Genomic DNA, 27,617 nt, shown 5'->3' on the forward strand with positions numbered 1-27,617 from the left:
CTAATCTATTTTAATATATAAAAATGAATTACCACCAATTTCCCTTAATTACCCTAATGACAAACAATTAAACATGGTTTTGCATACCCCTGAGCGTAATTTTACATTTAATCATGATTACATTCCAACAGTTTATTTAATGCAAAAGTTCAGTATTGGAATATGTAAAAACCTGCACAACTAATAATCATTACATTCCAACAACTAATTTAATGCAAATCTTTTTTATTGGAATATGAAAAATATGCACTACGTTCTATGCCACTCATCTAATTAATTTAATTTTTTTATTAGAATATTGCAGCAGCCAAATTAATTATTTCATTGGAATATCAAATAAACTAAATTTTTGGGTATCATTATTCTCCCTCTATATATTCCAAACAATATCAAATAAACTATTGAGATTCACACGACAATAACAATATTTTCCTTCTCTCTTCCATTTTATCTCCATCCTCTCTCCTTGGCCGTCAAACCCTAAAATAAACGGCTTCCACCTTTAGATTCGCTTCACTCCCTCTTCGAAACCCATTTTTTCCCATCAACTTTTTAAACGTAGAAAGATTGAAACCCTTGCACTTCTTTCGTCCTCCTTGCTTTTTCCTTCATCATTGAAAGACAAATCTTTCATCTTCACTTAATCTTCCACTCTTCTTTTTTTTTGTTTGAAAAAATTATCTCAATACGGTATGCTTCTTCCTTCATCTTACACTTTTTTGTTTTTCATCAATCATGGTATTTGATATCCTTTTCCAAAACTCACCAACCACATAAAAATCCTCAATAAGCAACAACACAACATAACTATAAGAAGAGTTTTCCAGCAGTAGAAGAGAGAATCAATGAACAAAAGTAAATAAGGAATCAAAATATAGTATCCGTCAAGCTTCGATTTTGTTACCAGAGAAATTATCATCTTCGTAGGTAACCTTTTTTTGCTCCATTTTCAATGATGTTGATGTTGTAAAACGTTTTTTCCTTTTAATTGTTGTTTCTTGATGTTTATTCCGAGCGATTTTAGGATTTTAGGGTTTGTTTTCTTGAATCGATTTGTGCGTATGGTTTGTTGTCCATAAATTCTGGGATGAGATTCAGATTGGGGTTTGAGTTTGAGGGAATTTGTTTTTGGTATGTTTCAATTGTGTTTGGATGGAAACTGTTAGTTTGTTTTCATGGAGTTTGGTCATGGAGTTTGGTCATAAAAAGGGCATGAGTTTTTCTTTTCCATGGTTAAACAATTTGAGAGGTGATTGAAATGATGGAAAAAAATTAACGTGTTGGTTTGGTTTCTTTCATTTATTTTTTTAAATTTTAATTAATGGTAATACCAAATGTTCATATCCGGTCAAAAAATCTTCATAAATTTTACTCAAGTCTTTGTGAACTGAGTTTGGATCCAGTAATATATAATTTTGAATAATACAGTCACACTAATATGCTCATAAATGGCAAAAAAATAAAATAAAATGGCACAACTGTTAGTTTTATGTTACAGATGTTTTATGTCATTTCTGATAAAAGTATTGAATCATTGTTATTGCTACAGTGCATGCCAATCTGCTTTGCAAGGAAAGCATGATCCTGATGGTGAATGTTCTTATTACAAGTTATCCATCATTATTCCATCCTATAGGAATTAATACAGATATATGATTCTATGCATAGCCAAAGCAGATTCACATTATTATGCCGATTTTCAATGGTCTGTTAATAGTGGTGGAGCCTATACGAATTAATGCAGATGACTTTTTAAATCTTTTGCAAGTTGAAGGCTATTTTTGATTTCTATGATGTCATTATGAATATGATTATTAATATTTCATTACTACAAGTTAAACACCAACATCTTTTAATAAAAATTCCAATTACTCTAATAAAATAATTATTAAATCAATTAAATGATATTTAATATTTTAACTAACCTGATATAAATGAGATGGAATATATAATTGAGAATAAATAATGAGGTTTAAATATGTTTAATTGTATTGCAATATGTTGTTTATATATAGATTATGAGACTTATAAATAAGTAAATAATTGATACTATACCCTACCATTTTGATGTTTTTTTTATTACATAATTGAGTATAATTATTCTATTGTTTTAAGGAATTTTTTCATTACCCTTAATCGTAATTACAATTTCTAAACGTAGATTTTATGAAAGGATTGTAGTAATATTTTTCTAACCTTAATATTATAGTAATATTTTTCTAACCTTAATATTAAAGACTCATTATTTCTATACAAATATATAATGGGTGGATATGGGATAATGGGAAATTATAATAAAAATATATAATGGGTGGATATGGGATAATGGGAAATGAGTCCCTGTAAAATAATTATTCTTTTATTTGTGATATTCTTTTAAAAAAATAATATGTTAACTTCCATTACAAACACTATTAAAATATAATTAATATTATTAAAATTGTATTTTACCAAAATATTTTAATATTATATTTTACGGTTTGTATTATACACGTATGATTTTAATAAAGTGAAATAAGAGTCAAAATACATTGAATTTTAAATTTATCCTAATATATTAGTTAAGCCCGTTAGATAAGTTAACATATATAGATTGTTGTATAAATATTCATGGTGAAAAACTAAAGGACCCAGTAGAGGTAGGTTTTAGTTGTAGGTAGTAATAATTAAACATCATTTTTATTTAGAGAGTTTAAAGAAAATGTCATTGAGAATATGTAGTTTTAGGTGAGTAATAATTAGTTGTCTTTTTTAACATTTGCAAATATACAGTACCTTGACATAATTCAAATTTAAAGGGAGGAATCAGAAATTAAATGCATATAAAATCTTTCAATACGCATTATTGTATCTTCCACCTTGAAAATAGTTGAGATTAATTCTAATTTATATTCATTCCTTTAATATCCATAAAAAATTGATTAAATTAATTCTAATTTATATTCATTCCATTAAATATATCAAATAAAAAAAGAGTTGGTATTGACCATTTTTCTATGAAACACAAAATTGTTATTCTTTGTATATTAACTATTTTTAATTGTATGTTCATGTATGAGAATGTGAATATCGTATGTCCATCATTCAATTAATATTATTATTATTATTATTAATGAAATATATTTTAAAAAAAATCAAAATCAAAGGGAAGCATTCAATTAATATTATTATTATTATTAATGAAATATATTTTTAAAAAATCAAAATCAAAGGGAAGAAATTTAAAATGGAGATTCTATAGTGAGTGGATCATCTAAAATTTAAATTTATATTTAATAATATAATAATAATTCCTAATTAATAGGTTCCAAAACACAATCATTACCAATACAATAAATATTCGCCTATTTAGTATCTATTTTATTGTAAATTATTCTCAATATATATTTCAACCTTTAAATATGGAAAGTGTTGGTCTAAAAATAATAATTTATCTTCTAATAATACAAGATTATGAAGAAAATTATAACTTATTTTTTATTTGATAAATATTCTATTTTTGCTATTGGATTTGTAATTTGAATTAAATATTTTTGTTGTTTTTATTCCATTACATTATAATTTTATAGGCAACAATAATTTTCTTCTATAAAAAATTATTTCAATCAATTAAGTATGATTTATTTTATAAATTTTTTTAAATCAAAATATCATATACCTGATAAAAAATGATATATATTATTATTACATGATACAAATAAAAATAAAATTGACATGAAAAAATGTTAGCATTTATTTATGATAAGATGTTAATATTTATTCTAAAAGTTGACACATATATTTGTTTTTATTAAAAAACATGAGAAAATTATGATTGATGAATAAACAATTTTTTTATGAAAGACACAAATTTATTTCTTTTTTATATTTAAAACAAAAGGCCAAGATATCAACTATTATATATTTATTTACTATTTATAAAAATATTATATATAAGTAGTGTACATCCTCATATTTAATTCTTTACAAAAAAAAACTTTTAATATATTTAATTGGAAAAAAATTGGTACATGAATTTCACGGGAGAGTTTAAAATTGGGATTGCAATTTTCTCACGTAAAATTTCAAAAGGAAGGATAAGATTTCACGGGAGAGTTTGACTACGATTCTCTCCTATAAAAATTACACCAAAAATAAAGTGTCTTCATGGTTCGGAGGACCATCTTAAATACCAATAAATTAAATATATGATTCACTAAAGTTCAATGGAGAGTTAAAAAAGGATTAGGATTTGATTTAATTCATAAATTAAATATGATTTTTCAATTTATTTATTTCAATCTAAATAAAAAATTAACTACACACAAATAATTATAAAATGCATTAAATATACTTTCATAATAAGAAAATCGATGTCTACCAAAATTAATTTCATGTCCAAGTTTAAACAAATATTTTAATCCGATTTTCATGCCTTCAATTGTAATTTTTCATCATCAACTCATATTAGCATCATCAACTCATATTAGCATGCCTTATGTCTTTAATATTTGACAATATCTAAAAACAATCATTATTTCTTTTGCATGCTACAAGTTTTCAAATCAATTCCAATATCTAAAAGTAATCATTGCATGCTACAAGTTTTCAAATCAATTCCAATATCTAAAAGTAATCATTACGGTTAATTAATCATAAAAAAGTGAAATTCATATAACTCTCTACCCTCCCTACAATATCAACAAATATATAGTACCTTCACATAATTCAAATTCAAATAGAGGAATCAGTATAAAATAATTGTAAATAAACATACAAAAAAGATTTTGTATAAAATTAAAAATTAAACGCATATAACACCTTTCAATACGCATTATTGTATCTTTCCCATTAAAAATAGTTGACATTAATTCTAATTTATATTCATTTCTTTAATATCTATAATAAAAAATATTTGACATTAATTCTAATTTATATTCATTTCATAAAATATATCAAATATAAAGAAAAGGTTGGTATATAAATCTTTTTCTGTCAAGATTATAAATAAAATTATAAGTTATTTTTTATTTAATAACTTATTTATTTTTGTTATTGGATATGCAATTTGAATTAAATATTTTTGCTGTTTTTATTCCATTACATTAGTATTTTTGATTCGGTATGAGTAGCTAACACAAATATGAGAAATTAACGACATATATGTGATAAGTAACATTAATATTAATAATATACATCTTTTGTACAAATTTTTATTTGGTAAATCAAATTAAATATATATTTAAAGTTAAATCTCATAATGTGTTGCATTGAATTATAATATGTCATTTCATTATTTTTTGTTTCTTGACTTATATAGATGTTATAATTTTTTTGGCAATTTTTTATTTTGATAATTTAAATTTGCAATTTGAATCATGCTCATAAAAAGGCGGGTAGACATACTAGGGGTGAGAGCCCATAAAAATCGTTGATAATGTGCGTCTGCGAGAAAAAAAGGCGGGTAGACATACTAGAGGTGAGAGCCCATAAAAATTGTTGATAATGATAGTACATAATAACTACATTATCTCAATATTTATTTATTTTTTTACTTTTATCAAGAACTATATTTTTTCAGACTTAAAATTGTGATCAACAATAATAATTAATTATCTCTAATATTATTTTAATTTTTATCCAACATAAATATCATCATTGAAAACAACTACAAATTGATAAATTAAATTAATATTGATATGATAATCATCATTGAAGAAATTATTTCGCTTAATTAATATATATTTTAATATAATTTTTTAACCATAACCATATTATATTTATTTAATATTTATATCGACTTTACGTGACCCGTGCGGGCGCACGGGTCCTTTACTAGTGGTTAAATAAAATAAAACAAAAAGAAAAGAAAGAAAATAATAAAAAAAAGGAAAAAGGAGAAACCTGGGCGCTGGGAATTTGATGTGATGATCTCTTGAAGGTGCATGGTCTGACCACAATCTTGATCCTTTAGATCTGGAATTGAGGAAATTCAAAGGTGGAGATGATGAAACAAAAATTTGCAAGAAACGGGATTCGAACCCCCATCCTCGAGCACGAAAGCCTTTCGATCCAATGCGCTACTAACCAACCAAGCCAGTTTCGTCAGTTGGCAAAAATTTAAAAATAAATAAACGCGCGCGACACTGTTCACCTTCTTCCCCGTCCAGCTACGTGGATCATGGCCAAGCCTGGGACCCTGCAAACAAGCGTGAGAACAAGAACAAACAAAATCCTTGCCAACTAAATTGGACCTCACGAATTCAATAGTGAGGTCCTTTTTATCTGAAACAAACAATAAGCGGAGATACAAGAAGGTCACGACTTATGCCCTAACCATGGTGAAGGGTGATTCCTGTGCCAAAACTCATAAACGACGGTTCAGAATAGTCTTAAACATCATCATGAACGTAAATGTACACGTAGAATAGAGTCATATTATGTAAATGAGGAGTTTGAAATTTAAATCTTACTTATCATGATGGAGGAACTCGGAGATGGTGCCTGACCGGATTCTGAGCTTCAGAAAGAATTGGGAACGATTCCTGGGGCCTCCAGGAGTGTGATTCACTGCTTAAAATCGTGTGAGAGAGGGTGCAGAAGAAATTCTTGTGTGCCCTAATTTCTCAAGAGTTAGAAAGCTTGGAACCCTAGTCTTTCTCTCCCAATTTTGTCCTGATTTTTGCTGCATATGTGTGTGAATATATATGGGAGGAAATTAGGGTTGGAATATTTGAAAAGAGGAAATTGATTGGTAAGGAAAAAATATGAAAAGATATGATTGAAATTTGAATAAAAAGTGTCTATTTTTGCATTCAACCTTTTTTCAATCAAGGGCCAACGGAATCCATTGGATTTGTATGTGAATATATGCTTAAGATTGATTGAAAAAATAAAACCATGCATATATTTTATGTTTCTTATTATTTATTTAATTAACTTTGGCTTTTAATGAATAAAAATAAAAAATAAATAAAATAAATAGAAGAATAAAGCATGAATGGGCTTAGGGGTCGTGGACCATGTTAGAAACAAGTTTCAAACATAAAAAGATAGGCCCATTTGGAATAAATTCAATTTTGCTCAATATTGACTTCATACACTTTCTCCAAAATTGGTCGACTTCATCAATGCATAACTCTCTCAATTTTTATGGTATGGAAGTGTTCTAGGACTTTTTAAAAAGGCCAATATTTCCTCTACAAGCCACTTTGGAACCTTTTTTGCATTTGGAGATTTTATCTTGAAGATAGGGCTTCTGACAAAAAACAGCTTTTTGCGAGCTTCTAGAAGGACCTGTAATGTTTTGGCTCATATCTCTCAAATGAAGCATTTTTGGCCTTGGCTTTAGAGACACAAAGTTGTAGAGAATTCGATTTCCATAAAAATGAGCTTTGGTTGAGAAATTTATGATGAAACATGTGAAAGTTATGGATGGTCAAAGTTCAGTTGAATTTCTCCTAGAAACCCTAATTTAGCAACTTCAAGTTTTGATGATTTCTGAGCTTTCCTTGATTATTCATGATCAAACCTTGATCAAATGATGAATGTTACTTCAAGATATTGATGTTAACCAAAAATCAGGAGTTTTGACTGTATGTTGACCATAGTTGACTTTTAGGTCAAATTAGTCGATTGTTGTCCATTTGAGCAGTTGATTGAGCAATCTTGTGAATCAGTGCTTGAAACTTGGCATGAGGATACCTTGAAGCATATGAGATGCTATGAGGTCCACTTGAGGTATGAGAAGCTGATTTTACCTGAAGAGAGAGAAAATCCTAGTTGGAGGCTTGTTGTTCAGGAGACAAGTAAATGCGCCTGAATAGACTGAACTAATGCAAAAACATCGAACCTTACAAGTTGCATCCTCTGGCAATAATTTTTCCATGCTGCACAAGAACAACACCAACAGGAACTTCCAAAGTATCAACAGCTTTCCTGGCTTCCAAAAGTGCTTCTTTCATGAACAATTCGTTAATTCTTTGCTGCTAAAGTTTAACTTTATAGGCTTCTTCCCAGCCATCGAATTTATCTCTTAAAACCTGCCCTTTCCGCTGAAATTTCCTTTGTTTCATCTCTCAATCCTTTTTTCTGAGCCAGACATTTCAGATTTCCTTTGTTTCAACTCTCCAAGCCTAAAAATCTCTTGGAATCTGTAAAAGTAAAAAAAATCTCTCTTAGCATCACAAACTCAATATCTCATTTATTTAGAGCTAGGAAGCATATAAAGCATAAGGAAGAAGATGACAAAGTTCTTCACACCACAATATTTTCCTCTACAAATATCTGAAACACAAATCAAAACCCAAATATTCAATATTTTGCAAAAAACAATTAGGGGAGAAAACCCTAAAAAAACCAATGAAATTCAAAATACATAAATTTAAACAAATATCTCAAACAAAACCCTAAAATTTGGGACAAAAGCATAAGATATAGAGAATGAAACCATTAAAACAAAGGAAAAACGAAATACAAGGCAAAGCGGACGAAAGGAAGTTTTACCACAGGTGCAAGGAGAATGAACGGCGGACGACGAAGCTAGGATGGAGAAGGAAAGGCGGACGAGGAAGCTGAAAGGGAGAGAGAACTATGAATGCAGAGAGAGAGAGAGAGAGAGAGAGAGAGAGAGAGAGAGAGAGAGAGAGAGAGAGAGAGAGAGAGAGAGAGAGAGAGAGAGAGAGAGAGAGAGAGAGAGAGAGAGAACGAAAAGCAAAAGTGATGGGGAAAAAAGAAATGAATGCAGAGAGAGTACTATGATACCTCATGAAATGAAAGGTTTTTTCGGTTTTGGAAAAACCAAAGGATATTAGGAGAGACCCAATAGGAATATTGGAAGGGGAGTGCCATTTGGAAGAATGAAGACATTTGATTGGTGGGAATAAATTTTTGATTTAGCAAATTACAATGAAAGACATTTGTAAGAGTAATTAATTTTTGTAGTAAGGGTAATTTAGAGAGTTTGGTAGTATGTTTTATTATTAGGTAGATAGTTGATATATATCCTAGCAAGTCTGATAATTGAATTGGATTTGTGTAATATGTTTTATTTTCTTTCTTAGTTTATAATATGCAAAATATATTTTAAGAAGAAAAGATTGTTTTTTATTTTTGGAAAAGCTTTTTTTTTATTTTTGGAGTTTTTTAGAAGAATTTATTTTTTTCGAATAACTTTCTTTTTTAATTTTGGAATTTTTTTGTTGAAAAAAGTTTTTTTATTTTTTATTTTTGTTGAAAGAATTTGTTTTAACTTTTTTTTAAAGTTATTTTATTTTGAAGTTTTGAAAAATTTTTTTGTACAAATAAATTATTAAAAAATATTATTTATTTTTCAAATTTTATTTTTCAAAATTAAGTTATTTTTTTAATTTTATTTGGGCCTTACTGTCGTTTCTAATTTTTGGGTCTATGTATTTGAGGGCTTACTATTCTTCAACTTGTTTAGGCCCCTTTATTATTGGGGTTGGGGACCAAATTAATTGGCTCCTTAAATTAACCGCTTTATTTCCTAGGAGAAAAATTGATATGTACTGTAAATTTGTTTATACAATCAATGCATCACAACTATTCTTATGTAATACTTTGAATGTAAATAGCAAAAGTTAAACAGTAATAAAAATCGGACGGTTATGATTAACTGAGAGTGTAAAACTATTTTATATCGTGGGTATATATCAATTAAATTCTTCCAAAATCAATACTTAAATGAGTTATTTAATTTGATAAAAAAAAAATAGAGATTATAAAGAATGCCTTAAAATAACATGGACCTTAACAAAAACATTTAACATTAAATGAAAAAATTTAGAAAACATTTGAAGTTTTTTTTTTAATTATTTAATTTTTCCTATTAAAAGGAATATTTGATTAAAAGCATTCTGTGTTAATTTATTTTAAAAATAGCTATTTTTATTCATTTCTTCTTAATTAAGTTATTTAAAATACTTATGAATTAAGAAAACTGTAACCAAACATTAAGTCTAGATTCAGTTTTATAAAATATGGAAACTTATAATATTTATTAATTAATATTAGTAAATATAAATAACAAATCTTTAGTTGATTCATATCCATCTTGTTTCTTATTACTCATAATATCAATCATTTTTTATATATAGGAGCCTGTTTTAATTTGTTTTAGTCAATCATTTTAAATTTTACACATAATATTTCACAATCTTTCATCATTCGTTCCATTTATAAGCAGAAGAGAATATGAAAAATTTTGTAGGTAAAATGGTAAGAAACAACATACCCTTTGATCTTGAAGTTTCTATTCTCTCAAATTTACCTTTAAAATCGTTAAAACGATTTGCTTGTGTATGCAAAGCATGGGGTCTTGTATTTGAAAATCCAAATTTCTTGAGTATTTTTTCAAACAATTTTATATCTCATCAACATTCGTATTATGATGATACACCTCTTCTCTTACTACAAATGATAACTGATTTGGATACTGGTGGTCTTGACACTCGTTATAACTCACTGTATTCTCTCTGTGGTGAAAGTTTTATAAATAAAATCAAATTAGAATGGCCAAATCCCTTCTACGAGGAGGATTTGTTTTATTATATTTTGGAATACTGTAGTATTGATGGAACTCTTTGTTTGTGCAATCACAGGGATTCACTTTTTAGAATTGTATTATGGAATCCAACTACTAAAAAATTAAATGTAATTCCCCGTAGTCCGAATGAATTTGTACCGTGTGAGTGGAGTTTCATTAAAATTCAAGGATTTGGTTATGACTATATTAGAGATGACTATAAAATAATTCGAGAATTATATTTAGTTCCGCCTAGAAATGATTCACATGATGATGAAGATATATATAGAAAACGTATGTGGGAAATATATAGCTTAAGAAGTAATTCTTGGAGAACACTTCATATAGACATGCCTTTTAGTTATTCTGGAAGTGCTTATTTTCCACCTGGAGAACGGATATACATATATAAAACGTGTCATTGGTTAGGTTCAAGTGATACAAATCCTAATGGTCCATGCTTGGTTTCATTTAACTTAAGTGATGAGATATTCATTACAACACTTATACCCTTTTTCAAAGATGCTAAACTTCCGGATAACTATTTTAGCATACATTTAGTATTGTTAAATGGATCAATTGCTACAGTTTCATGGTATCATGGTTCTCCTACTTTCCATATATCGGTATTGGGAAAACTCGGTGTCACAGAGTCATGGATAAAACTCTTTATAATTGGACCATTGTTAGGAGTTGATCATCCTATTGGAGTCGGCAAGGAAGGTAATATATTCTTTAGAAAACAAGATGGCGAATTAATTTTATTTGATTTAAGAACACAAATGATTAGAGAGCTTGCAATAAATGGATGGCATTTTAGTCAAGTAGTAACTTATAAGGAAAGCTTTATTCCAATTGGAGGAATCAATTTGTAATTTTTATTTGTTGTTTTCATCTAAGAAGTTTATTTATAAGTTTTTTTATACCAAAACATAGAGGTTTATGATTTTGGTTATTAAAATTTTACTTGTATACTCATTGGATTGGAAATAATTACACAACATAAATGTATAATAAATTTATGAGAATTCAAAAAGTCGTTTTATAATAATAGTAGTTTTATCAATTATATTTCCCTTTCCTCTTACAAACAGATTTAGTTTTTGTTTCAATTAATAGAATAATATTTATCCTTAATAAAAATATCTATAATATTAGAATAATCCGGTATACACTATGTATTTGTTTATACTCTTTTATATACTTCTTCAAAATATAGATGTTAATATGTTTAATTTTGAGCATTAATGTTTTTTTTTCTGAGATCAAACACAATGGTTATCAAATAATCATTTATAAAGTTTGGATCAAAATAGATTCAACATAAAAACACGAATCAAATCTTTAACTTAATATTAAATTATATTGTATGTATAAGTCAAAATTTAAATGGTAAAAGTATGTGAGTTTAAATTTAAAGGATAATCCTAACGAATGTTCCGGGACACTGGTTAAGAGTTTAAAATGATATAAATTAGTTGAAATAGTAATTAGGAAGATTACAATTTAAATTAAATTGAATAAAGTATAAAGGGTTAAGTAGGGTTTTTCTAACCTATGCAACCTTGCATAGGATAAGAGACAATTAATATACCATTTTTTTAAATATAAATTACCATATATATTATTATTTATGTTGATCCATTAATTGGATAGGAGAGAGAAAATATAAAAGATTATTTTCAAAAGAAAAATAATTAATATGATAATTTATATGGAAAGAAATAATGTATTAATTGCCCTTATCCTATGCAATGTTACATAGGTTAGAAAAACTTGAATATAGAGAACTAAATACAGAATCAGGAATATATCTTTTGATGATTATTTTTTTTTGGACTTTTTTATATTTTTGATCCGGTTAGTTTTAAAATTTTATGTTTGCTCTTTTATTTGATTTGTTAAAAATTTAAATTCCAATTTTTTTATAATAAAACTTAAAATAATATATTTTTCAACTATAAAAATATATACACTAATTATCATAAACTGCATACAAAAATAAATCTTTTTAAACCAAAGTTTTTTCTCGTAATAAAACTTCATCATATCACATACACCATATATAAAAGAAGTAGAAGCAGACAATATAACTTATGAATCATAGAAAAAAGTTAGAATAGAGAACTCAGTTTGTAAACAAAACTTACATTACAACCTTATAGATGAAGGAGTGTGCCTTATATATAAGATAGAATCTTAAAGCATAATGTGCTAATTTAATAACTTGAAACTTTCGTTGTTGGTTAATGAGCTAATTACATATTAACAATAATTAAGTGGATTACTACCATAACAATCCAATATCTTCCCTTCCTTTAATTGACGGTAAATATAGAATAAATAGATAATTATCAATAAAAGCATAAACCAAAAAGGTTATTGACATTGACAGTAAAGGATATTAAGCCATCAATGCAAACAATTATTTAAAAAAATGATGCTGTAGAATTCTAACAGTAACAATCATATTTGAAGATAATAGCAGATAAAAAACTGTGTCACCTTGATTACATCGAGAAAGTTTGTTAGTATTCTTTGTCACCTTGAAACTCGGCTGCCAACCATGCAGATATAGCGCAGAATCGCGATGTAACTCAATTGCTTGTGTGTGGCTTTTTACGGTGGCGGTAGTTGCAACCACAATCAAGAGATGGAACCGAGGGGATGCAACCTCACACATCACACAGTTTCGTCTAATAGATCAACTGATATTTGTTCACATTGATCCAACTGATACAAATGTTATGGTTCACCCTCAAACTGTACCGCCGAAAGATCAAACTGTGGTGATTGATTTGGTTCAACCTCACACTGCTTAGCCTAAGAGTACAAATGAGATGACATATTTGGTGCAACCTCATACACCTGATACGAAGGATTTAGTGCAACCTCGTTGTTCCAGCTGATATGATTGTTATGGTTCACCCTCAAACGCCCTATCTACACAACAAAAAGTTATAAATGAGATAGATTATAGTGATCTCTACCACAAATTTAGAACTGAAGAGGCTACAAATTTCTCATGTCAAACAATAATATTGTTTTTCACAGAACAGAAGTAAACTTGCATATCATAGTAATAAATCAAGACTAATTAACTAAAGTTTATGAGAGCTTACATTAGGCCTAATGTATAGCACTACCATTCGTTCCAATTAAAGATTATTGTTCTATTTTACTTGAGTGGTGATTAATATTTTCTACTCATATCAATGAGTGCTGTTATATTTTAATGGGTTTTCACAAGTTGAGTTTTAACGTTTCAGTTTTTTCTAGATTTTTCTTCTTTTAAGAGTTCAAAATATATAAGGTCTATAACCCGTTTGAAACCACCCAGTCGAACCGAGACCCGACCAAACCATAATTCGACTTAACCGTAAACTAAAACGGACAGAAACATACTGTGTTCTTCTACCTTCGATTTATGTAACATTTTATACTTGCTTCATTTCAATTCTTGTAGTATAAAAGATGCTCTTGGTAACATGAAAATTATGCACCTTGATAAAACATAGTTTAGGACTATCAATCATCACAAATATGACTTTTTTTTAATATAACAAATAGGGGATTTAGTAGCTTCCTATACCTGAGCAAAGGGCTGGTGAATATGTTGGAGATGGATAAAAGACATTCCAGGATGCTGACAGGGATACTTAGGTGAATGAAACCTGTATTTCAAATCAAAACAGCAAACATAGCGAAGCATATTTTTATGAACTATAAAATACTGAAAGCTTATTTTCGTATCTGTGAAACATTCTACACTATTATTAAGAATGAACATTCAAAGAGATGAATTTACCTGAGTTTGTTAATGGAATTATCAAGAGAAAACTGAATCTCAGATCCGGCGAATACATCAGCCGAATCGCATCATCAATCACTTCTCCTTCCTAAAAACTCATAGATCCAAAATCTTAAGGGAATTCGGCTACCGTTCGCTGTCTCAGTTCCCTTGAATCAATTTCTTCAACCGCCATCACCTTCTCAACGTCGTGATTTGCATAGCTATGAAACCTATTTAACATAAAAGGGTAAGAACACATATTCTAGAAAAAAATCAAAAGAAATGGAAGATGAATTAAAGAAAGGAACTTGATGAGAGAGATGGGCTTGTTAATTAATCTTCTAAAAGTTCAGCACAGAGGAAATTAAAGTAAAAGCAAAACAAAATGTGTTATTGATTAGTAATGATTAAGAACAGCTTAATCACATATAAGTAACATGCCTATAAACTGTTTTCACCAGAAAAACCATGCATCAACCGTTCATTCTCATAGATTGTTCAAATGTTGTTAATATCGGATCGTGGAAAATATCGGATCACCGAAAACCCGATATGAGAAATATCAGATATCGTAACGGGCAAATAGCAAAAATCACAAAGGCGATTAAAATAAATAATTATATGTAAAACATGAGGTGTAAACATTATTGCCTTTGAGTTACGAGAATCTGCAGGAAAAAACATCAGAAGCTCTTGGCAAGGTAATATTACAAGACTTTCAAATAACATGAAAAATGAAAATGAAAACCACTACCTTAAAAATAACTAAGTTCAAAACAAAATTGTCAAGTTAACTTACTGGGAGAGTAAAGATCACAACATTCTTGTCCTGCAACATCAAATCAAAGGAAAAAACAGCCATTAGTGATTGAACAAAAAGGTATTGGAAATAAGAAGAAAAGTGACGAGAACCTTGAAGATGTCTTTGACAAGGGTAGCGGAGAACTTGGATTCAACACATACGTCCCATGTGCGAGCTTTTTGTAGAGAAACATTGGATGCAGCTGAGAATATATTAGTTCCAGTTGCAACCTTTGCGTAAGACCTGATTCCAAGAAGAAGTCAATAGAGTGATTTTGAGGTTGATGAAGAACGAAGTCGATTGATTACAAAGGTTGCCATTGTAAAAGAAATCGAAAAACGAAAATGGGTTTGCCTTAAAGAATACGAGTTTACCATAATCATTGAGCAAATTCTTAACATGCCGAATTAATTTGCAGAGGAGATTGCCTTGCAGTGTCGTGAAGCATCGTGATAGTCATGAACCTGTCAGGGTTTGAAGGAAAAAGAGAAAGGGGGTAGAGAGAAAATGAAAGAATGGTGGAAAGAGAGAGAAAGAGAACCCGAGTAAAAAAAATGAAAAGTTAAGTACAAGTTTGAGAAATGAAAGAGATTTTTTGGTTTATTGGTTTTGAATGGTTGGAGGGAAAAAACCAATGGTTAATGGAATGTTAAGAAAGAATAGGAAATTGGAGGAATGGAGAATTGTGAAAAGAGAGTGCCACTTGGAGAAATGGGGTATTGTGATTGGTGGGAATAAAATTTTGAATGAGCAAATTACAATAAAAGGTTTTTTAAGGGTAATTATTTTTGTCATTAAGGGTAATTTAGAGTGTTTAGTGGTATGTTGAATTCTTAGTTAGGTAGTTGATAAACAATTTAAAAAACAAAATGGTAAAATAGTAATTTGAGATAACTTAAGAAAAGAACATTTTAAAAACCTTAAAAGAACCTTTTAGAATATAATTTAGAGGATTTTATTTCTGAAATATATTTTAACGAATAATGAGACACCAACATAAAAGGAAAGGGTACGAGATGAAAGTTGAAAAAAATCATCTCACTTTAAGAAAATATAAACACACAAAATCAAGAACATCAACTTAGATTTTTTTAGAAGGTTATAAAAGTACTTAAGCCCATAAATGGTGTATATCATATCTGTATTTTTCATAAAAAAATGGTGAGAGTGTTGGGTTTGGTTGAAAATATATATGTTGAAGAAGTCTCACATTGCTTATTTTTGTGAAGGAAAAGGGAGTCCAAAGCTATATATATGATTCAAGTTTTTCTTTTTAAGATGTACCAATCAAAAGCACTTTAAGCTTGAATTTGATTTTTTTTTATTTTCTCTTATACTCTCGTTTTAGAGTGTTGTGAGGGGTAATTAAATATTTACTTTGGAGAGTGGGGGTATATTGGGGCCTAAGGGTGGTTGAGGATAGTCTATGTGTTGTAACAATTTTCACATTGTGTTATTCTCTGGATGTCATTTGAAAATGATCTTGGTTTTTTCTCCGGATTTGGAGTTTCCACATTAATCTCTTGTGTTGTTAGTGTGTTCCTCCTTTTCTCTATATTTGTTATTTTCCCAACAAGTGGTATCAGAGCCTTGGTTTGGTGGGATATCAATTTTTGTATGCTCTGTGGTTGCATTTTTGTCTAATCTTCCACATCAGAAAAGAAATTTTATAATCTGTGTTGGTTGGGAAAATTTTATTTTGCTGTAGAAAAGGTTTTAGCTGCAATGCCAAGTTTTTCAAGTGCATTGAAGATTGACTTAGAAAAATTTGATGGAAGAATCAATTTTTCCTTGTGAAAAACTCAAGTCAATGTTGTTTTGATATAATTAGGATTACACGCCCCGTTGAAAGGAAACATTTCCAACATGGACATGAAAAAGTAGGAGGAACTATATTTGAGAGCTTCGAGTACAATCTGCATGTCTTTGGCTAAGAATAATATTACGAATGTTCTTAGTACGTCATCAACCAAAGAGATTTGGTAGAAACTTGAAGGGCTATATCAAGGAAATGGTATATCAAATCGGTTGTTGTTGAAGGAGCAGTTTCATAGTTTGCGTATGGATGAACATATAAAAGTATCTGATCATCTAAGTATTCTAAATGATATTGTTTTTGAATTAGAAATTATTGGAGTAAACATTGATGATAAAGATAAAGCTTTGAGACTCACATGGTCTCTTCCATATACTAATGAGCATATTATACCTATTTTGATAAATGGAAAGTGAAATTCTGGTATCAGATATGTGATGTCGAATGAGATGTCACGACACAATATATCTTGATAACGATTATGGAACAAGACGGGAGCAGTAATGAAAATAGTGCAGAAAGATAAATAACACAAGGAATTGTTAGCCCAGTTTGAAACAACCTTCCTACTATGGGGGCTGCCAAGCCAGGGATGAAATCAATATCCGATAGTATCAATTCAAAGCTAAACTTCCCCGTTTACAACTTGCCACTTAATCACTACCCTTCCTATGACTTCTACCTAAGACTCACCTCGATATGAGGCCCTCCTCAAATTCCTTCAATCACAACACCCTATGACAAAACAACACAAACAATAAATCGTAGAAGTCACTCTTTCAAGACACACAATTATCAATGTTTAAAAGCTTATGAGAACGACACTACTCTCCTTACTTAACAGCTTCGGAGATCACACAGCATTCAACACCTGTGAATGCACACATATGGAACTTACAGCAGAACAAATAAGGATTCTTATAACCTTAAAACACAAATATCAGTTCCACCTAAAACTAGGTTACAGCCCTTCTATTTATAATTTTAATATCGAATGGACTGGGCTTCAAAACGCAGCAAAGAGGCTGCCAAAAATATGCTACTTGTTCTCCAAGAAAATAGGTCTTCAATCCAAACTTTCCTATATTGTCTCCAATTATAGAAAGTGTGGAAATTTCTTGATTGAATAAATCTTGGATAACACATCAGCTAAATGATTATTCCCGAATATTCTGTAGATGAAACATGACATTCCTATAGCAATAAAACGCCTGATTCACTTGAGAGATTAACTTCTGCAATCGAGATGTAATACCAGACATGTTGTGACATCTTGTTTGACATGTTGAAGTCTGAACGCTAGGACATCTTGCATTTCTTTCAACATGTTCTTGCTAAGTATGTTTTACCAAAATGCATGCTAACCTCAGAGAAACTACAATCTCCCTCTTTGGCACATTTTGGCTAAAACAACCAAATAAACCTGTCATCAGAAATACAGCAGCAGAAAAACATTTCAACAAGAAGGGGTTAGCACAACATATAGAATCTTCATATCAGCTCCCCCTCAAAACCAGCACACACACTAGAAAGAGAGAACATAGAATTCTCCCCCTCAATACAAGCACCTCCTGTATACTCAACTTCTACTCCCCCTTTTTAGCCATAAAGTGACAAAGGTAGTAGAACTAAGCAAGGTACCTGTTTAACATTTTTTTTCAGGAAAGAAAACTAAAGAGAATATCCTCGGCATTTAACCCTTACAAAATCAAAAACTAAAATAAACAAAATCAAAGTGCAAAGAAAAATATAATCACATGACCTGCAGTCATGCACCAGCAACCACAACAGAAGCTCCATTGTCTTTAGCTCTTCCACTTGCAAATGCAACTCATGAAGTAATTGCTATAATTATTCATGAATACTTAAACCAAGTTTCCCTCTCAAATTTTCAAATTGATTTGTATCAAGGGCTTTAGTAAAAATGTCATCTAGTTGCATTTCAGTAGCTACATGCTCTAGAGTAACAATTTTATCTTCAACCAGCTCCCTTATGAAGTGATGCCGAATATCAATATATTTGGTCCTGCTGTGTTGGATAGGATTTTTGGATATATTTATGGCACTCAGGTTGTCACAGAATAATGTCATAACATATTGTTTGACATTATATTCAGTCAGCATTTGTTTCATCCAGACCAGCTGGGAGCAACTGCTTCCGGCAGCAATATATTCAGCCTCAGCCGTGGATAGAGACACGCAATTTTTCTTCTTGCTGAACCATGATATTAGATTATTCCCTGAAAAGAAACAACCTCCTGAAGTACTCTTCCTATCGTCGGCACTTCCTGCCCAATCAGCATCACAATATCCAGTTAATGTAGAACCGTATCCTTGAGAGTACAACATACCAGAGTCACTTGTTCCATTCGCATGTTTTAGAATCCTCTTCACCTAATTAATATGGATGACTTTGGGTTCAGCTTGATATCTAGCACATACTCCTACAACAAAGTCTATGTCAGGTCTACTGGCTGTGAGGTATAGTAGACTGCCTATCATACATTTGTAGAGACTTTGATCCACACTAACACCTTTCTCGTCCTTAGACATCTTTAGATGAGTAGGAGAAAGTGTTCTCTTGTGACTTGTATTCTCCATTCCAATTTTCTTCACGATATTCTTGGCATATTAACTCTGAGAAAGGAAGATGGAGTCTTCCATTTGTTTGATTTGAAGACCAAGGAAGTAGGTTAGTTTGCCCACAAGACTCATCTCAAATTCCGACTACATCTGCTTTACAAAAAGTTGAACGATTTCGTTCGACATTCCTCCAAACACAATGTCATCAACATAAATCTGAGCAATCATGATGTCTCCTTTTACTTCTTTAACAAAGAGAGTTTTATCAATACCGCCCTTCCTGTATCCGTTTCCACTAAGGAACTCTGTTAATATTTCGTACCATGCTCTAGGAGATTGTTTTAATTCGTACAAAGCTTTCTTCAACCTATACACATGGTTGGGAAAACTAGGATCAACGAATCCTCTTGGTTGCTCCACATAAACTTCCTCGTGTAGATAGCCATTCAGGAAGGCGCTCTTTACATTCATTTGAAACAACTTAAACTTAAAAATGCATGCTACTCCTAAAAGTAGTTTGTAATACGGTGAACTGACTTTTTATATTTAAGCAAGCAATATTGCGGTGAGCAAGAGTCGCCAGCGAATTTTATTTTATCCAATTTATAGAAAGGCTAAAAGAACAGAAAAAGACCTTTTAAAGAGATTTTGAGTTCGGGGGGTAGGTTATACAAAGGGAAGGTTTAAAGCACCCTTTGTATCCATGGTTATCCATGGGCTCTTAATTGCTTAGCTCACTTTTGAATTGTTTGAAATGTTTGAAGTGTCGTGTGTGTTTAGAAAAGATTTTTGAATAAGGACTTTAGCTTGTAAATAAGCATAGCCTTTTCGAAATCGTTTTGAAAAGGAGGTGTGAAAAGTAATTTGAATTTTAGAGCAAGCAATTAGTAGCAACTACCCTAAGTTTTAAAATTTGTTCTTTTAGCTTTTCAGGGCTATCCATACCATAGGAGGGTAGGAAGTCCTTTTATTGGATGTAAAGGGTCATCGGAGTTATCGTTCGCCATAAGACTGATCCTGCCATAAAGAGGGCAGGTAGTCTAAGGGAAGGATATAATAGTCATTTAATATTTTAGGCAACTGGCGAGGATACCTTAGCAATGGGACAAATCATCATTTACCGAGGCAACATCGAGGGACAAATTTGATGATGAATGAACTGAGGGCAACATTTGCTTTAGGTATCCTCGGAATCGTGGGACTTGACTATTTTAAAGGCATAATTCGTAAGGCAACAAGGCAACAGTAATAAGGCAACAGGCAACAAGAGAGGTTACTCTAAAGGTGTGTGTGTGGCACAATCACGTGGTTAAATTTAGTTATTTTATCTTGTAATTAGTTATTCTAGGTTAATTTAAGGCTTGCACTCCCTAGGATTACTAACCACGCAGTTTAGAAATGCAGAAATTAAAGGCAGAATTTAAAAATCCTACGCTATTACAATAAACACCTGTGGGCAGAAAAATAAAAGGCAGGAATTATAAACCTAAACTATTACAATAAACACCTGCAGGGAAATAGAGGCAAAATATATAAGGAATATAATAAGCTATTACAAGGCTTTGGGGCAGATACATTTATGAATCAAGAATAATAAGGCAAAGGCAAATAAAAATAGAAAAGGTTTTGAAAAAAAAGGAGAAGGCAAAAGGTTTTTTGAAAAAAAGATTCAGGGTAAACCCTGATTTTTAGGGGATGAGTTTCTATGAGAAAAATCGACACACTAGTTAATGGACGACACCTACCTAAAAACCTAAGGCTACTAGGGTTTCTAATTTAATCGAGGTTAACAAACCTAAAAATTAATTATTGGTTTCTAACCTAATCAATTTTAAAATCGGCTAATCCTGACTAAATTATTTTTACAAACCCTAATTTATTTTTTTAAATCAAACTAATTAATTAATCCTAATTTTTAAATAACTAAACCTATTTTTACTAATTAAAAATAATTTACATTAATTAATTAAACTAATTTTAAATGAAAAATAAATATTTTGATTAATAAAAATAAATAATAATAATAATAATAATAATAATAATAAAAAAATAAAAAAAACAATGTTTGATTTTATAAGAAAAGTTTGGTTTTTATGTATAAAAGAGTATTTTAAAAAAAAGAATTTAAAAATTTTTTAAATTAAAATAAGAAAACAAGTTTATATAATTAAATATAAAAAAAATTTGGAAAACCTGCGTGTGGATCATGTGTGGGCAAGACTTGAAGGACCATGGTGCGCCAGCGTATTCACGTGCGTTGGATCTGGGGAGATGACGATCGGATGGCTAGGAGTGAAGGTTGCATCACGCTCACGTGGATAGGCACCCACCGGATCCATCTGGCCACTAACAAGAGAAGCGCACGCTTCATTGTTTGAATCCACCAATCAGATTGCGACACCTAGTCATCTTCTCCATTAGAAAACCTGCAAACCTCTTTTACAGCGCTCGTAGCATGTAAGCTGTAAAAAACCCTTACCTATTACACCTGTTAAATTGTAACATCCTTATACAAACACAAAAATTAAAAACGAAGCCATGGATAGGTTCGTCTTGTTCATGCGATCCTAATGGTGGCATCAATTTGCCTTAATTTTACCTATAAAAAGAACCCCCAAAACGAAACCCTAGATCTAGTCCATGGCATATTTCGATTCAGACGTTCAAACAACAAACTAAATGCCCAAGATTGATCAGAAGTCCATAACAATCAATAATATGCAATCAAAATATATTTATATGCAATGATTCAATGAAAACGAAGCGGATTTTAAAACTTGCAAACCGTGAGTAATTAGAGTTGATTCTGAATGCTTGGCTTGCGTATGAGGATTGGAACAGCTTCAGTGATCTCCTGAGAATCGTTTGGAACACTCACAATGCTTTGAATTGGCCTCATACTCCAAAAACGATTTTGAGATTTATTGACTCTTGAATGCTCGAATTAGGGCTTTCTGATGCTGCAAAACCTTGTCCCAAGGGTCTGGAACGAGCATGTATTTATAGGAGATGATTTAAGGTCAATAATTTCAAAGGAAATCTTGATGAATCTTTGATTGGCAATTTGAAAAATATGGTTCATGGATGTTTCTAATTTTGTCCAAATTTCAATCCAATCTTCACAAATTTCATCTGCACGAATTTTAATTGATTGAGAGGTATAATTGATTATTAGATATGATTATTTTATGCCTTTGAATCAAATATTTGATTTTATTTTGATTTATTTGATTTTAATCCTTTTTTAATTGAATAAAAAATCATAATAAATTAAATAAACCAAATAAATTCGTGGAAATAATATTTGTGGTCTTGGATATTATAAGGATGAGGATTGGATCATAAAGAGTTGGGGCCCTTTGAAAAAAGATCTCATTTGAACCATTTTATTTCACATTTTACTTCTCAAAATTGTCCAACTTTGACAAGGCATATCTCCCTCAATTTTTAAGATATGGAGGATTTCTAGGACTTTTTGGAAACCTAAAGATGTTCTCTACAAGCCATTTTGGAAGCTTTTTTCCATTTGAGGATTTTATCTTGATGATATGGGCTTTGACAAAAAACTGCTTTTGGTTGACTTTCAAAAAGGACCTATAATATTTTGATCCGTATCTCTCAAATGAAGCATTTTTAGACTTGGCATGTGAGAGACAAAGTTGTAGAGAATTCAATTTACTTCAAAATGAGCTTTGGATGGAAAATTTCTGATGTTCCATGTGAAAGTTATGGCTGGTCAAAGTTCAGTTGACTTTAGGTCAAAAAACCCTAATTTAGAAACTTTAGGTTTTGTTGATTTCTGAAATTTCCTTGATGAATCATTATCAATCCTTGATCAAATGATGAATGATACTTCAAAATAAGGATGTTGGCAAAAACTCAGGAGTTTTGACTGTACTTTGACCACAGTTGACTTTTAGGTCAAACTAGTCGACTCTTGACTTTTTGAGCAATTGACTGAGCAATCCTTGGAATTGAAACTTGAATTTTGTCATAGAGATAATTTGAAACATCATGAACCATCTGAAATCCATTGGAGACCTTGATTTAGTAATTTTCTTCAGAGAAATCAAAACCTAGTTTAGGAGGTCATTGTTTAGGAGAGTATGTCCTTGAGTCTTGAACTTTAGTATAAGCTTGAAAGGTGAAATGAGATGGGAAAATTTTGGGGTATGACATAGTCTGATTGATTCAAGTCTAGAAACAAGAGAAAAAGTTTCATCAAAGTCAATTCCTTCAATTTGTGTGTATCCTTGAGCAACCAATATTGCTTTATTCCTGGTAACCAGGCCTTTCTCATCAGACTTATTCTTGTATACCCATTTAGTCCCAGTGATATTTGTGCCTTCAGGATGTGGGACAATATCCCAGTCTTTGTTCCTTTTAAATTTTTCTAGCTCTTCTTGCATAGCATTGATCCAGAACTCATCCGTCAAGGCTTCTTTGACATTCTTGGGCTCAACCTTAGACACAAAGAAGAATTTGATATGATTCCCCTTGATCTAGTGGTAACTCCTTGATTACGATTTCCTATAATAAGTTCTTTAGGGTGATCCTTTTGAATTCTGATGGAAGGTCCCTTGTTGGTTTGATCTGTCTCAGGTTCTTCTCGAACATGAATAGGATCAGAATTTCTTTCAGATTGGACAGGATCAGCAGCTCTTTCTGTTGGCGTTTCATTAACTGATGTTCCAACATCCTCTAAGACATCATCTACATCATTCCATCCTTTATCATCGATGACCATATTTATGGACTCCATCATTACGTTAGTTCTGGAGTTAAAAACTCTAAAGGCTTTGTTGTTCACAGAGTAGCCCAGAAATATCCCCTCATCACTCTTGGGGTCCGAATTCCTTCTTTGTTCACGATAAGTCAGAATGTAGTACTTACTTCCAAACACATGAAAGTATTTGACAGTGGGTTTTCTCCCCTTCCAAAATTCATACAGAGTAGTTGATGTCCCTTTTCTCAGAGTGACTTAGAGTGACTTTGTTATGAATATAGCAAGCAGTATTCATAGCTTCAGCCCAAATATGATATGGAAGTTTCTTTGCATGAATCATAGTTCTGGATAATTCTTGTAGAGTTTTTTTCTTGCGTTCAACTATCCCATTCTATTGAGGAGTAATGGGAGAAGAGAATTAAAGATTGATTCCTTCATATGAGCAGAATTCAGCAAATTTGCTGTTCACAAATTCCCTCCCATGATGACTTTTGATTCTAATGACATTGCTCTCTTTTTCTCTTTGAAGTCTTTGGCACAGGTCTTTGAAGGAATCAAAGAATTCTGACTTTTCTTTGACAAAATTTATCCAAGTTTATCAAGAGTAGTCATCTATAACTACGTAGGCATATTTCTTTCCACCAAGACTTTGAACCTGCATAAGGCCCATTAAATCTGTGTGAAGAAGTTCCAGGACCCTTGTTGTGGTAAAATGTTGGACCTTCTGATGTAACATCCTGGTCTGCTTTCCAACCTGGAATTCATCACATACTCTACCTTTTTCTATCTTGAGTTTAGGGATTCCCCTAACAGCTTCCATTGAGATAATTCTCTGTATGCCCTTTAGATGTAGATGTCCCAGTTTTTGATGCCACACCTTAACATCATCTTCTTTGGCTAGAACACAAATGGAAGAATGGCTTACTTCTTGAGGAGTCCATAAGTAACAGTTATCCTTAGACTTGACTCCTTTCATGATTACTTCACTTGTCTTGTCGGTGACAAGGCACTCAGATTTGGTGAAGTTTACTTTGTAGCTTTAATCGCAAAGTTGAATTATGCTTATTATGTTGGCTGTGAAACCTTTCACAAGTAACTCATTATTGAGGTTTGGAACTCCTATGCATTCTAGATTTCCTATCCCTTTGATTTCCCCTTTGGCTCCATCATCAAATGTCATATAGCTAGTGGAGTGAGGTTTGATATCCACCAGTAAGTTCTTGACATGTGTCATATGTCTTGAACAACCGTTGTTGAAATACCAGTCATCTTTGGTTGAAACTCTGAGAGAAGTATGAGCAATAAGACTTGCAACAACACTCGTGGGTGCCCACTGTGTCATCTTCCTGCTGAAGGAGTGAAAAAAACTTAAAATGGGGGGGGGGGATTGAATAAGTGTAACTTCTCAAAATGGTAGATAAAAACTAAAGAACACAATTATTTTTATCCTGGTTCGTTGTTAACTAAACTACTCGAGTCCACCCCTGACAAGGTGATTTACCTCAACTGAGGATTTAATCCACTAATCCAACAGATTACAATGGTTTTCCACTTAGATACCCTCTAAGTCTTCTAGAGTTTACATATCACAACTTGATCACTCTAGGAAATCCTTTTACAATCAATGTAAAATAAATGTTTACAAGATTATAACTTGCTTCTAATAAAGCTTTAATCACAAATTTATATTTCTCTTAAGTTCTAGTTCTTAACACTCACTAAGATATTACAAATTTGTGAGGTTGAAGATGAAGTTCTTCTTGAATTTCAGTTTGACTGCGTTTTGGTAAGTTTGCACAAGAGTGTTCTGTGCTGCTTCTGAATGGAACTTCAATATATAGGCGCTTGAGAGGAAATAACCGTTGGGATCATTTAATGCTTTGTGTGAATAGTACAACGCTACATTTAATGTTTCACACTTTTTTCAACTACCTCGAGCCATACTTTTGCTGCTTTTACTGACTTTGCCTTTTGTAGCTTCTAACGTTCTTTTTGTCAGTTAGAGATTTGACGTTATAGCCTTTTCATCTTGTACTTTCTTTTGGACTCAGAATGTGTTGAATAAACGTTTGAATTTCAGAGTCTCCAACTTTGGTGCAGATGCAACTTCTGTCTTCAGACTTGAAGTGCTTTGAGCGTGATACCATCAGAACTTCAGAGCTTTTACTTCTAACTGCCATCTTCTGATGCTTTCCAGATCATGTTCTGATTCTGCAGGAACATCTTCTGATGTCTTGCCAGACCATGTTCTGATAAAGCCATCCAGAACTTCTGGGTCAGTGCTTCTGAACGCTGATTTGTGCATACTCTTTTATACTTTTCCTGAAATGGAAAACGTAAAGGATTAGAGTACCACATTGTCTTATACAAATTTCATACTTAATGTTATCATCAAAACTAAGAATATTGATCATAACATTTCTTGTTCTAACAATCTCCCCCTTTTTGATGATGACATAAACAAATAGAATTGATATGAATTTGTATCCAGAATATCAGATGAACAAAGACAATACACATATATAGCATTAAGCATATAATTCAGAGCTCTATCTTTAGTCTTCTATTAGAACATCAAGAAGGCTTGCTTCTATCAGAGCTTCATAGCTTCTTGAATCAGAACATAGAAGAGCTTGAGATGTTTTAGAACATTGAGCTCGATTGCTTCAACTCTTTAAGAGATGCTTCTCTTCAGATTTGCTTCTCTTTATATACTTGCTTCTCCCCTTTTTCTTCTCTCCATATTGAGCTTGTTCAGAGTATCACATTCCTGCAAAACTATCAAAAGCAGAAAACTTGCAATATAATTGTTAGGAAAGTTGAGACTTAAGCCCAACAACTAATATTATAAATCAATTCAATTAGCACGCTTCTCCCCCTTTTTGTCATAACATCAAAAAGTATAAAAGGTTCAGATGAAAGACACAATAAAAAGAAGAGAAAAAGCTTTCATTGATTTAAATAGAAGAAAAGAGTACAAGCAGATGCAAACAAAACAGATGCAAAAAATAAAGAAAACCAACTAAGACAAAAGACACAGACTACGACTAGCTAAACTTAGAAGCTAAGGCAGCCAGAAGGTTCTTAATCTCAACAGTGTCTTCAGCTTGCTTCTCGGAAGTTTCTTCTTGTTTCTGCATCCAAGTTCTGATTTCATCACTAGTGCCATCTTGCTTGTCCAGACGACTAGCCAAGGTAGCCTGATTCTGTTGGAGTTCCTTCAGAGTGTTCATCAGAACAGAAGTAGAAGGACCAACAGAAGAAGCAACAAGGTTGTGTTCTAGAACAGGATGAGCAGCATCAGCTTAAACCATTTGAACATCTTCTTAATTTTCCTCAGCAGGAATTTCTTCAGCAGGTTGCTCTCTAAAG

General features: G+C 31.3%; 1 protein-coding gene and 1 long non-coding RNA gene across 3 annotated transcripts; one reads left to right on the plus strand and one right to left on the minus strand.

Annotated features, from left to right (window-relative positions):
* Nucleotides 1–10,215: 10,215 nt before the first annotated feature.
* Nucleotides 10,216–11,400, plus strand: LOC131641797 (putative F-box protein At3g24700). The gene has a single exon (XM_058912104.1). The coding sequence runs from the start codon at nucleotides 10,216–10,218 to the stop codon at nucleotides 11,398–11,400; it is 1,185 nt and encodes a 394-aa protein (XP_058768087.1).
* A 1,285-nt stretch (nucleotides 11,401–12,685) lies between these two features.
* On the minus strand, nucleotides 12,686–15,687 carry LOC131641796 (uncharacterized). 2 transcript variants are annotated; one of them, XR_009295633.1, is made up of 6 exons: nucleotides 15,495–15,687; nucleotides 15,231–15,363; nucleotides 15,118–15,147; nucleotides 14,334–14,548; nucleotides 14,118–14,199; nucleotides 12,686–13,468 (listed from the first exon to the last, which is right to left on the minus strand). It is a non-coding gene; the product is annotated as an uncharacterized LOC131641796 (long non-coding RNA). The 2 variants fall into 2 exon arrangements; XR_009295631.1 differs by lacking the exon at nucleotides 14,118–14,199 and having other exon boundaries at nucleotides 12,688–13,468.
* Nucleotides 15,688–27,617: the final 11,930 nt, after the last annotated feature.

This window comes from Vicia villosa, unplaced genomic scaffold (assembly GCF_029867415.1).
Source record: "Vicia villosa cultivar HV-30 ecotype Madison, WI unplaced genomic scaffold, Vvil1.0 ctg.004085F_1_1, whole genome shotgun sequence".
Taxonomy (NCBI): domain Eukaryota; kingdom Viridiplantae; phylum Streptophyta; class Magnoliopsida; order Fabales; family Fabaceae; genus Vicia; species Vicia villosa.

What these genes read in the sequence shown, in the direction of transcription:
- LOC131641797 (XM_058912104.1), top strand. Translation starts at nt 10,216, where the DNA reads ATGGTAAGAAACAACATACCCTTTGATCTTGAAGTTTCTATTCTCTCA.